We start from the raw sequence: 12125 nt of genomic DNA, 5'->3' as shown, positions 1-12125 counted from the left end.
CCATGGGAATGAACAGGCCGATGTTGAAGCGAAAAGCGCACTCATCAATGGCCTCCAAACAGCTGTGCCTTTTTCAAGAGTGGATACGACGCGCCTTCTTACGAGTTGTATGAATAATGCTACAGCAACTTACTGGGCCCAGCCAGACGCCCGACACGTTCGTCTAAGAAGGCTCGATCAAACATTAACATTTGATGTTCCGCGTGATATTCCGCGTCATCAGGCATGCTTACTACATAGCCTTCGTTTAAACGTGGCTTTCACGCACAAGTACTTACATGTAATTGGACTCGCCGGAATGTTCACCTTGGGGCATCCCAGAGACTGTGGACCATATATTAATTGTGTGCCCAGCGTATGCGCGCGAAAGAAGTGTGCTAGCCGCTTCCTTGAAGCGTTTAGACAAGAGGCCTCTGTCGGAGGAACTGCTGCTGGGCGCTTGGCAGGACAAGGGGAAGGGTGTTCAGGCAGTGTGTGCTCTTTGCCTTTTTTTGTGCGCCAGCGGACTTGATTCGCGCTTGTAAAACAAGCTACTGTGTATGTATATGTATTTTATATGCCTTCTCCCACTTTGTCACCCATCATGACCTTCTTTCTTCTCTCCTTCCCCTTCCTCAGTGCAGAGTAGCATGGCCAGATTTGAATTATTCTGGCCAACCTCTCTGCCTTTTCCTTTCAATAAATCCATCTATCTATCTAGCTTCTTTATGACCTCTCTATTGTACCCATTGGCCTGGATGATCCATCCTATTGTTCTAATTTGTTCCACCTTCGATACTTCTTTACCTGCCACCTCAATCGATGTTTCGCATCGGAGGTGTTTTGCATTATACATAAAGATTTCCGATTTTTGCGGCGAACACGCGAGCCCCCTCTCAGCTGCATACTCGACAATGATATCAGTAGCAGACTACAATAACGCCGGACGCATTAAGGACTTTATACAACCTTTCGACCCCGAAGGAACATGTCGCAAAAATATCTGCGCCATACCCTTCTTCTCTTTTTGGCGCCCATTCCTGCGTTTCGCATCGTCGCCGTTGTTCCCCGTACGCAGCTAAAAAAGAATGGTACCGTAAAATAGACTAAGGAAAGGTTTCCATGACTTTGTCGGTAAGAGGAACTATTAACTAGTAATATAATCGTCGCGGTTGTCCCTCGTAACCAGCTCTGCAGCCAAAAAAGAATGGCATCATCACAACGCAGCCACTTCAGGTGCAACGCTACGCGAGCATTTCAATGTGGCGCCCCCTGACGAGAGGAATAGTTTCCTGATCCAGATTTAGGTCGAGGGTTTGTAATATACAACTCGTTCACACTTGGGGAATAAAATTAGGGCGCTTTATACTGCTCACTACTCTAATGGAATGACTTCACGAACTCGGTCATGACCTCTTCAATAATGTACAGTGGTCGCTTATACTTGTCATGACAATTAATCGCCTGAATAAGAAGAGTTCGAAAGAATCTTATTTGTGCACTGCGCCGGCAACTCCCCAGTTGAAAGAAATATGAGAACAATGTCAAAAACGACTAGATATTATGTAGTTCTGTCGTAAGTTCAGACTTTTCTGTAGTACTGTTTTGTAGTTCTGTAGTTTTTCTGAGCCTACACTTGCGTAGCACGTTTCTGTTTTGATTGCGCTATGTTCTGATTTCGCTAGAGAAATGCTTCTTGTCACAACAGGTTCGCAGTCAAAAACCGCAGAGAAATTTATTTCTCCCGCAGAAATTTTTCTTTAGCTCATTTTCCACTTGATAATGAGAAAGCTGCAAAATCCCCTTGTAATGTAAGCTGTGCAGATGTCCATGTAGGCAATCAAATGCAGTATGACCCCGTACGTAAGGAAGCGGCGCGACCCTATGCAAGTCTCAACAGTTCCACAGGGTATCGCGGTTAGATATTTGCAACCCTTTGCCGTTGCAGCTGCACGTGACGCCGGTACAGTGATGATCTTGAGCGCCATGAGCACTGCGTCGCTCGAAGACATCCGAGCCAGGGTTCCTGACGGCTTCTTGTGGCAGCAGACCTACATCTTCCGCAACCGATCCCTTACTGAGTCGCTGGTAAGGAGGGCTGCAGCCCAGAACTTTGGTGCCATCGTCGTCACCGTGGATTCACCTGTGACGGGACAAGACATGGGCCTACAGAACACTATGTTCCGTCTGCCCGAGGGCCTCAGGTTGGTTCTGATGGTTCAGACTGTGTTATCTGTACTGCAATAAAGGAGAGTGGTACTGGATATGACAATGATTTGACATCTTCGCGGAAAGACAATATGCTGAGCACCTAATAGAGATATATAAGGAATGATATTCTGTAATCAGCAGTTATGGTCCTTTTATCGCCCAGTATTGCTAATTCAGACACATTATTGGGTGCGAGAACATACTGTGACACCACCTCTCGGAAGCGCCCGCATGACACACGTTGAACTGCTGCTGTAGGATGCTTTCCTAGGCATTTGAATTGCGCGTTAGAATTGCGTTTATTTATTTATTTAATATATAGCTTAATTGGAGGTATTAGACCCACTTGTTCGGGAAGAATGCACTTCACTGAATCAGAGTTATTGAAGTTGGCGAACTTTACAGTTACGACGACGTGCACCGGCTGCAGCATTTCTGCAGGTATTAAAAAAAACTGAAGCTAAAACACAATCCGTCAGGTGTAAGCAGTTAGTGCAGAGGTAATGGCATTCCTCTGCAAGAGCAGAGGACTGTCAGGAGCCTGACATATGCTGAGCGCCTTCAAACAGCGCTGGAGGAAGCGGCACCATTCGCTTGCTCACTTGAACGTAGTAGAGCAAACAAGTTTGTTTTTGGGGATGGCATGGAGTAATTTTTGAGCAAGTGAGATGACGTGTGTTCCACGCAGCGAATTCTTGCGTACTGACTAACGTCATTGGCACTCTTGCTTAGAGCGGATATTTGTTTTCCCCGCGCACAGTACTGTTTTTTACGCATGCATATGTCGATAAGCACATCACAACATGCATTCAATGCTCTATCTTTCGTTTATTGACAGAATCTGTCATTTGAAATAACTACAGCACTGGAGACGCAGCCTGAGACAACTCGCCATGCATATCGCTGCCCGAGGCGGCAGAATCTTCTAGTTGACTTCAGTGAAACATCCGTGTCAACGCATTCATTTAGAATAATTTGAGACTTTCTGGCCTTCGCACGATCCCTCCTTTCTTTGGGAGGGTACTGCTCCATGAAGAAGCCAGCATCTTTTCCATCCTTCGAGCAATAGTATCGTTAGATTTACAAGTGATAAGCGCAAATTAAAACGCGCGCGCCGTTTCTTCTGGCGCTCACCGAACATTTAGCCCCAGTTCTATGGACAAAATTTCGCTCGATGAAATTCTGCTGCGCACATAATAAGGATGATCACGCGCTGATTTGTCCACTCAAATTTTGATTAAGGAAGGTTTTGTGAGCTTATGTTTCGGATAGCAATGGGAGCTTGCGCCGGGTTTCTTTGCTTACGTCCGGTAACAAAACAGTAACGCACTGTACAACAGCAGCTTAAATAAATTTGAGAAGCCATAGTAACTATACAAGACCAAAAGGGCAAGGCTAGCACTCTATATCAACCCAAACTACAGAAATTAACGCGAATATTACCTTTTAAAACGATCAGATTCAATCGAGCGCCTGCTTCACTAGCAGTAAGAGGAGTCACGTGATCTTATTTGCTACCCTAGGCTGACACTAGCGCCGTTCGCTCCGGTGGTGGCGCTCGCGCCCAATATATTTAGAGAGCAAAAAAATAACAACACACAGAGCAACAACACTGATGATTGGGCCTGTTGCTACTGATCCATCTTTGAAGTGTTCGCAGCACGAAAAAAAAAACTACGACACGAAGAAACACACACGACAGCAAGAATGCTACACTTCCAACTATATTTTATATTACACGAAGAAACACACACGACAGGGCGAATGCTGCACTTTCAACTATATTTTATACTAAAAAATATAAAATATAGCTGGAAGTGCAGCATTCTTTCGGTCGGGTGTGTTTCTTCGTGTCGTAGTTTTTTTTCGTGCTGCGAAAACTTCGAAGACACGCACACAGAGTAACGACACACATCACAAGCACTCACCGTATGTCGTTACTCGGTGTGTGTGCGTGCGTGTGTTTTGCGCTAACGTTATAATGTACAATATGCATAAACTCGTCTAGAATGAAGCTTTATTCTACATTGTGTGTTTACGTATTCGCATGTCTTCAGTGCGAATTTATTACTGTGTACTCGCTGTAATCAGCAATTTGTAATTGTGAGGCTACGTTAGTTTTTTTGCTTAATGCACCAAATCATGTCAGTTATGCTGTAGTAGAGGGCTTCGTAGTGATCAGTAGTAGAAAGCTTTGATGGATGTCGGGGAAGAACAAAAACGGGCACGAATATATTTTTACAAGGAAGCTGCTGATGACTGTGTCTGATTCTGTGAAAGCTATGTCGTGCAACTTATGCCCGAATATGGTTTCAAAACATTATTCCGTCTACCTTCGCTTATGTGGATTGCTATCGTACTTACTACATATCTAAAGATTTTTTTCTGAATAATTCATAATTGCTTTTCTGGGTTGCCGCGAATGTCCAATAACCCGCATCAGCTCTCATTTGTGGCCTTTCATGACCATGCAGCAAATCTTCCTTAATGCAGAATTTGCGAGACTGAAAACGGTCCCACGTCCACGTATATGTATTTCTTGAATAAAATTACCCGTCTGACAGGTACCACGCCTATATTATTTCTCGGTAGGATTGCATGCTTGCTGACCCATGTTCTTTCTGTTGCCATAAACAAATTGCAGTTTTTAGGAAAATGAATTTTAATCAGACGTGTGTCCTGTTGCGAAAGACAGCGAGTAACAAAATGTGGTAACTGAAGACATGTAGTTCATGCTGGTTACATCGACGCGTTGTGCCATGATGTAATCAATGCAAGATGCACTTCTGGCGGTGCTTTGAAATGGGGTGTTAACAACTGTGCGCCCGAGTAGTTTGCACGTGAATACTAATTGCGCTACTTGAGCGTGTCATTAAAGTCGCCGCATTTCAGACAGCTGCTTCGGTTTGCCGACAACTCCATGAACGTAATCTCAGCCCTAAAAGGCAGTGCGAACTCCTCTCTCTATAATGAGAGTAAAGAACCAAGATTCTCATAAGCAGAACATTAATGAGGAATTGAAGGGCTCGTTATGATGCACGGAAAAAAGGATCCAACAGTCGGCAAGCCTACAGAAAGCGTAGATGGGTTCTTTTAGTTTGTACTGTGTTATAAACATCAATTAGTACTGTAATCAGGTTAGGCGAAAGATAAATGGAAATTACAAGAAAAAAAAACGCAGCAATGGTGAGTACCAGCACACAGCCTCCGGTGCTCTCACCAATTGAGCTACATCGACGGCTGTCTTACCTTCTACTTGTTTGGGTACTAACGTTGCCTCTTTTCGGACCTTCAGAGTGTTCACCCTCTTTCATAGCGGTGGACGTGGAACGTCCTGTCTGACCACGAGAGTCACGTGATCAAAAGAAAGTGGTGCGAGAACCTGGCTTCAGGACTGCCAGAACCGAGAGCCTCACAAGCTAATAAGCAAAAAATTAATGAGGAATTGAGAGGCTCGTTATGATGCACGAAAGAAAGAAGCCAGCAGTATGCGAGGCCAGAGAGCGTACGGCATGTGTTTAGTTTTTACTGTGTTATAGACCTTAATTATAACTTTAATCAGCTTAGGGTAAAATAAATGCAAAGTAGAAAGGAAAACAAAGCGCCGATGGCGGAAACAGAATTTTCTGCTCAATAGCTTGCGAGAGTCTCGCTTCTGGCAGTCTGAAACCATAGGTTCAGCGTTAGAGGGTTCTCGCACAGCTTCCGCCGTCCCTGGTTGATCACGTTCCACGTGACTCTCGCGGTAAGACACGACCTTCAACGTCCGCTGCTACGGAAGAGGGCGGCGATGGGGAACACTCGCAAGGTCCGGAAACAGGCAACATTAGTACCCAAACAGATAGAAGTTTCGATAGCCGGCGATGTAGCTTGGTTGGTGCGACATTCAGATGTCGTGGGTTTGGTTCCCCCCATTGGCGCGTCGTTGTTCCTTTACTTTCTATGTATCTTTTACCATAAGCTGAATACAATACTATTTTAGATCTATAATAGAGTAAAAGCTAAAAAGAACTCCTTTATCCTTGCTTTGGCCTCGCCGACAGTTGGCTTTTTTTATATTCTCGTAGGTACTCATCTTTCCGATAGAAATGAGAGCTTGCACCGAACTCTGCGGCAGCCTGAAAGAAGGAAGCATATAAAGCTCCGCTGTTAGCCCTACAGCACACAGCCACAATGTGCAACGCAGGAGCTCAGCAAGACGGCGACAAAAAATAAAGAGAATAGCGCGAGGTGTGTCCGTTAAAAGGAAGACATTTTTGCGGTACTCTCTGTTCGGTCAGCAGGACAAGTCTGACTATCCCTCTTGCGGGTCGACGCTAGCGCCGTTCGCCCCAATGGTCGGACTCGTGTCCGATGCTTCACGGAACGTACAGCTAGAAGCAAAATGAAAGGGAACACAGGAGCCCACCAACACAGGACGAGAATGGGCAGCACGACCAAGCCTACTCTGGATGCGTTTAGGCCATGCGCTCTCATGTTCCCTTTAATTTTGATTCTAGCCGTACATTGACTACTGTTCCTTCAAGCAAGAATACTATTGTCGGTACAAATGCTCAGATAGTAACATAGCTCTGTTTAGATTCAGAACAGCTGGTGCTGCAGAGCAACAGGAATGCTATCTTCATTTTCCCCCAAGGTTCGCCAATTTGGAAGCATCGTCGCCGGGTAGGTCGTTCACCTTTGACCCGACCAGTGCGGATTTTGTCGGCGGCCTTCTCTCCCCTGCCGCCACCTGGGAAGACATCCGCTGGTTGAGGCGCATTTCCGGGCTACCCATTGTCGTAAAAGGCGTGCTAACGGGTATGTATTATCTCAGTAATGGCTAGACTTTGTTACATAAGATCAGTTAATATCCTTAAAGGACTGAGCTTACTTCTTTCGCCTCCCGCAAATCGTAATGTTGAGTGCTTCTTAAACGATTAGGAATTGCTAATCACATCATCATCATCATCATCATCATCATCATCATCATCATCATCAGCCTGATTATACCCACTGCAGGGCGAACGCCTCTCCCATATTTCCCATATTTCACGACTTATACCCATTTTGACAAGCAGTGGCTGTCTTTAGCTTGGCGTTGCTGCCGTCATCGCGCGCCTATCACGTGATCTCTGACCATAATGAGAGCCAATAACATTTGAAGGTCAAAGTTTATTCATCATTATCATCAGCCTGACTATACCCACTGAAGGGTGAATGCCTCTCCCATATTTCCCCAATTAGCCCGGTTCTGTGCTAGCTCCATTCACTTGACCCCTGCGAACGTCCTGACCTCATCCGCCCCTAAATTTCTGCCGCTCCCAGCTACGCTTTCCTTCCCTTGGAATCCAGCTTGTTACCCGAAGCGACCATCGGTTATCCTCTCTTCGCACTACATGTCCTGCCCATGCCCATTTCTTCTTCTTAATTCCCACTAGAATGTCGGTAACTTGAGGTATTTCTCTGACCCACACTGCACGCTTCCTATCTCTTAATGTTACCCCTACCATTTTTCGTTCCATAGCCCTCTGCGTCGTCCTCAACTTAAGTAGAACCCTCTTGGTTAGCCTCCATGTTTAAGCCCCATAGGTGAGTACAGGTAAGATGCAACTGTTGTATACTTTCCTCTTGAGCGATATCAGTCATAATCTGCGAGTGCTTGCCAAATGCGCTCCATTCCAATCTTATTCTTCTTGTTATTTTCTTTTCATGGTCCGGATCTGCGGTTACTACCTATCCTAAGTAGATATACGCCTATTACTTCCAGTGCTTCGCTACCTATAGCCTAAACTGCTGTTCCTCTCCGAGGCTGTTGAACATTACCTTAGTCTTCTGCATATTGATTTTCAAGCCTACCTTTTTACTTTTCCTGTCTTGGTCATCAATCATTATTTGCAGTTCATCCCCCGAGTTGCTTAGCAAGGCAATGTCATCAGCAAATCGCAGATTACTGAGGTATTCTCCATCTACCCTTATCCCTAACTGCTCCCATTCCAATTCTCTGAATACTTCCTCTAAGCAAGCTGTGAATAGTAGTGGGGAGATTGTGTCTCCTTGCCTAACACCTTTCTTTATGGGAATTTTGCTACTTTCCTTATGCGGAACTATGGTTACTGTGCAGCCATTGTATACATTGTCACGTAGTGGTGACAAGGCCGTAGACACCAAATGAAGACACAGGCTTGGTGTTATTGAACTCTTTATTGGGCTGCCTTGAGCCCGTAAAATAACCAAGCAACTCGGCGATAGCAACAATCGTGCTCGTCGATCGCCGAACCAAGAATGCCCTTCCCACTTGTCAACGCTCAATTTAAAGGCTGCTCAGAAGAATCTAGATAACGGCGCAAACAGCTAATAGCACAACCTGGAACGTTGTAGAAACATACGCGGGTGATCGGAATCTTCGAGACAGATCTCGGCGCATCGTTTCCGACAAAGAAAATGATAACACGTCGTATCGCGACAACGAGCATGAAGAAACACGGGATACAGAATTAATAAGTGCGCCAGAATAACAATGATAAGGCCGCATGCAAGCGGCTGTCGAACAGGAACAAGTAAAGAGTTAAACATTTCGCGGCAATATCTTCCAGCACTTTCATGTACGGCTCGTCTACCCCCTGATTTCACAATACCTGCATCACCGCCGAGGTTTCTACTGAGTCAAATGCTTTTTCATAATCAATGAATGCTGTGTATAAGGGCTGGTTATATTCGGAGCATCTTTCTATCACCTTGTTGATGGTATGGATATTGTGACGTGGTGACATGACAAGCGATGGAAAACGGTGACACAACAAAAACAGAACGACGTGACGACATGAGTATGAAATATGCCTGGCCTGGCGCGAGCGCTCCACCCCGCGCCACTGCCCGCTTCGTCATCTTCGTAGCAATATGATCGATAGTAGAGTACATTTCCGAAAACCTGCTTGATCCTTTGCTTGATTGCAGTATAAGGTTGTCCTGATTCTACTAGCGATTACCTTAGTTAATACCTTATGCGTAACCGACAGAAAGCTGATTGGTCTGTAATTTTTAAGGTGCTTAGTGTACCCTTTCTTATGATAGAGGATAATGTTTGCATTCTTCCATGGTTCCGGTACCTTTGATGACACCAGACACTGCGTATACCAGGGTGGCCAGTTTTTCTAGCACGATATCCTCCCCCCCCCCCACCCCCGTTCTTTCCTTCAACACATATGTAGTTATCTGATCCTCTCCCGCTGATTTCTCCTTTCCATAGTTTCTAATGCTTTCTTGATCTCGTCCATCGTCACTGGTGGAACGTCCGACTGTTTTTCCCTACCGTCAATCTCATTACGGTCCTGACAACTTTGGCTATTGTAGAGATCTGTATAAAGCTCCTCGGCTACTTTGATTATCTTGTCCATATTCGTGATGATGTTGCCCGCCTTGTCTCTTAGAGCATACATCCGGTTTTCGCCTACGGCTTTAAGGCTTCCCCCGTTCTTTACAGCATGCTCAATTGTCTCCATGAATACTTCCTTATATCGGCCACCTTGCGCTTATTGACTAGCTTTGATATCTCAGCCAATTCTGTCTGGCCTGTTACATTGGAAGCTTTCATACTCTGTCGTTTCTTAATCAAATCTTTCGTCTCCTTAGACAGCTTACCGGTATCCTCTCTAGCTATCCTACCGCCTACTTCTACAGCGCACTCAGTAATGATATCTCTGAAATTATTGTTCATTGCTTCTAGGATAATGTCGCCATCCTGAGTTAGAGCTGAATATCTATTCTGTGGCGAGATCTTGAGCTCTGCTGCCCCCCCCCCCCCTCACCGCTAATTCACTGATGGGTTTCTTTCTACTAATCTGTTGCGTTCCTTCTTCAGATTTTGGCTAAATCGGGACCTCACCATCCTGTGGTCACTGAATGGCACTTTCCCGATTATCCCTACATCTTGCATAATCGCGGGGGTTGAACACAGTACGAAGTCAATTTTATTTTTAGTCTCCTCGTTAGGAATTTTCGATGCCTATTTCCGTCTTCCATTTGCTGAAGAAGGTATTCATGATTCTTAAGTTATTGCGCTCTGCAAATTCAACTAGTAACTCCCCCCTGCTATTGCTAGAACCAATGCCATAGTTCAGAAGAGCGTGTTGTCGGGCTAGTTGGTTCTGCATAGTATATAAGAGAAATGCGCAACAACTTCAACAGGACACAGGAAGAAACACACAAAACAGTTCACGAGCGCAACTACCAACTGTTTATTGGGTGAATCAACAGCAGCATATATACAGACAGGCGGAGCATGCGTAAAGGTAGAGCAGGCACAAACATCACAAACACCGCAAATTTTACAAAAACGAATCAAGATACGAAACTTCAGCATCATAGATCTGCAACGAAGCATCACTTACACAGCGATCAGAAAGTTTCTTGACGTGGAATGCCTCTAAGACAAGCCGGGCTTTCACATTGGTACTCCTGCCTAGAATCTTTGTCATCTCAAATCTTGCCCTACACGTGCTAATGCAGGAAGAAATGTGCCTTACAAGGTTTGAATTTTTATCATTATTGTCGACATTTTTTGCATGCTCCCGTAGCCGGTCATTAACGCAACGGCCAGTTTCGCCTACATAGGAAGAGCCACAAGAAAGGGGCAAGCTGTATACCACTCCTGTGGCGCACTTAACATAGGAGGTGCCATGCCTTTTTTTGCAGCCCCTTTCACAAACGCCAGAAATGCGGCAGCAAAGCTTTGATAGCTTGTTGGGGGCTGAGAACACCAAAGGTACATGGTGTCTACCGGCCACTTTCTTCAGGTTATGAGACACCTGGTGCACATAGGGAACCACAACCGGCTTTGAAGCCGAGTAGTCAGATCTTTTTTGTGCGCCTTTTTGTTTCTGCAGGAGGGTTTCAGCGACGGCAGATATGACCGGACCAGGGAAGCCTACCGCCAAGAGGCGGCAAACCTGATAATCGAGACTATCCTGCATGCTATGAGGGCACGACTTGTGAAGCGCCGACTCCAAACAGAGAGACGCAATGGCTCTTTTCACAACCTTGGAGTGTGAGGAGTCGTATCTCAGTAGCTCCTTGTTAGCACCGGGGGAATACATATGGCAAACGTGGCTACCACAGAACGTAAGCTTAAGGTCCAAAAAACGTAACTCATGATTAATTGGGAGTTCATGTGTAAAAACCAACCCTCGTCCCAATTGATTAAAAGTAGTTAAAATCTGTGAAACAACCTGGTCAAGGGATGTAAAGGTCCCAGACTTTAAAAGAATTAAAAAATCGTCAACATATCTAAAAACTTTTAAAACCGGGCCGTCACTTAAGGTTAGTTGCAATGAGTGGTCAATATAAGATAAAAAGATGTCGTGTAAAATGGGTGCTACACATGAACCAATGCAGATGCCTTTGCGCTGCAGATAAAACTGGTTGTCATAAAAGATAAAGGTAACATGCAGGTAAAACTCTAAAAGCTTTATGAAATTATCTGTCGAAATGCCGGCTATGTTCTGGAATGTCACTCGGGGGAAGCTCGGGGGCGGTGACATTCCAGAACATAGCCGGCATTTCGACAGATAATTTCATAAAGCTTTTAGAGTTTTACCTGCATGTTACCTTTATCTTTCATGACAACCAGTTTTATCTGCAGCGCAAAGGCATCTGCATTGGTTCATGTGTAGCACCCATTTTACGCGACATCTTTTTATCTTATATTGACCACTCATTGCAACTAACCTTAAGTGACGGCCCGGTTTTAAAAGTTTTTAGATATGTTGACGATTTTTTAATTCTTTTAAAGTCTGGGACCTTTACATCCCTTGACCAGGTTGTTTCACAGATTTTAACTACTTTTAATCAATTGGGACGAGGGTTGGTTTTTACACATGAACTCCCAATTAATCATGAGTTACGTTTTTTGGACCTTAAGCTTACGTTCTGTGGTAGCCACGTTTGCCATATGTATT

General features: G+C 44.9%; 1 protein-coding gene across 3 annotated transcripts in view; it reads left to right on the top strand.

The window, feature by feature from the left end:
- LOC146177953 (uncharacterized) overlaps window positions 1-12125 on the top strand; it is a 203907-nt gene that overhangs the window by 139080 nt on the left and 52702 nt on the right. For all 3 annotated transcript variants that reach the window (XM_084580676.1, XM_084580674.1, XM_084580675.1), the window contains exons 5-6: window positions 1928-2183; window positions 6827-6990. In XM_084580676.1, the coding sequence (XP_084436802.1) occupies window positions 1928-2183; window positions 6827-6990 (420 nt within the window). The remainder of the gene's footprint in view (window positions 1-1927; window positions 2184-6826; window positions 6991-12125) is intronic.

The sequence above is a fragment of the Amblyomma maculatum genome, chromosome 10, assembly GCF_055883805.1.
Source record: "Amblyomma maculatum isolate TAMU_Amacu chromosome 10, ASM5588380v1, whole genome shotgun sequence".
Classification (NCBI taxonomy): domain Eukaryota; kingdom Metazoa; phylum Arthropoda; class Arachnida; order Ixodida; family Ixodidae; genus Amblyomma; species Amblyomma maculatum.
This window is presented reverse-complemented; position numbering and strand designations above follow the sequence as displayed.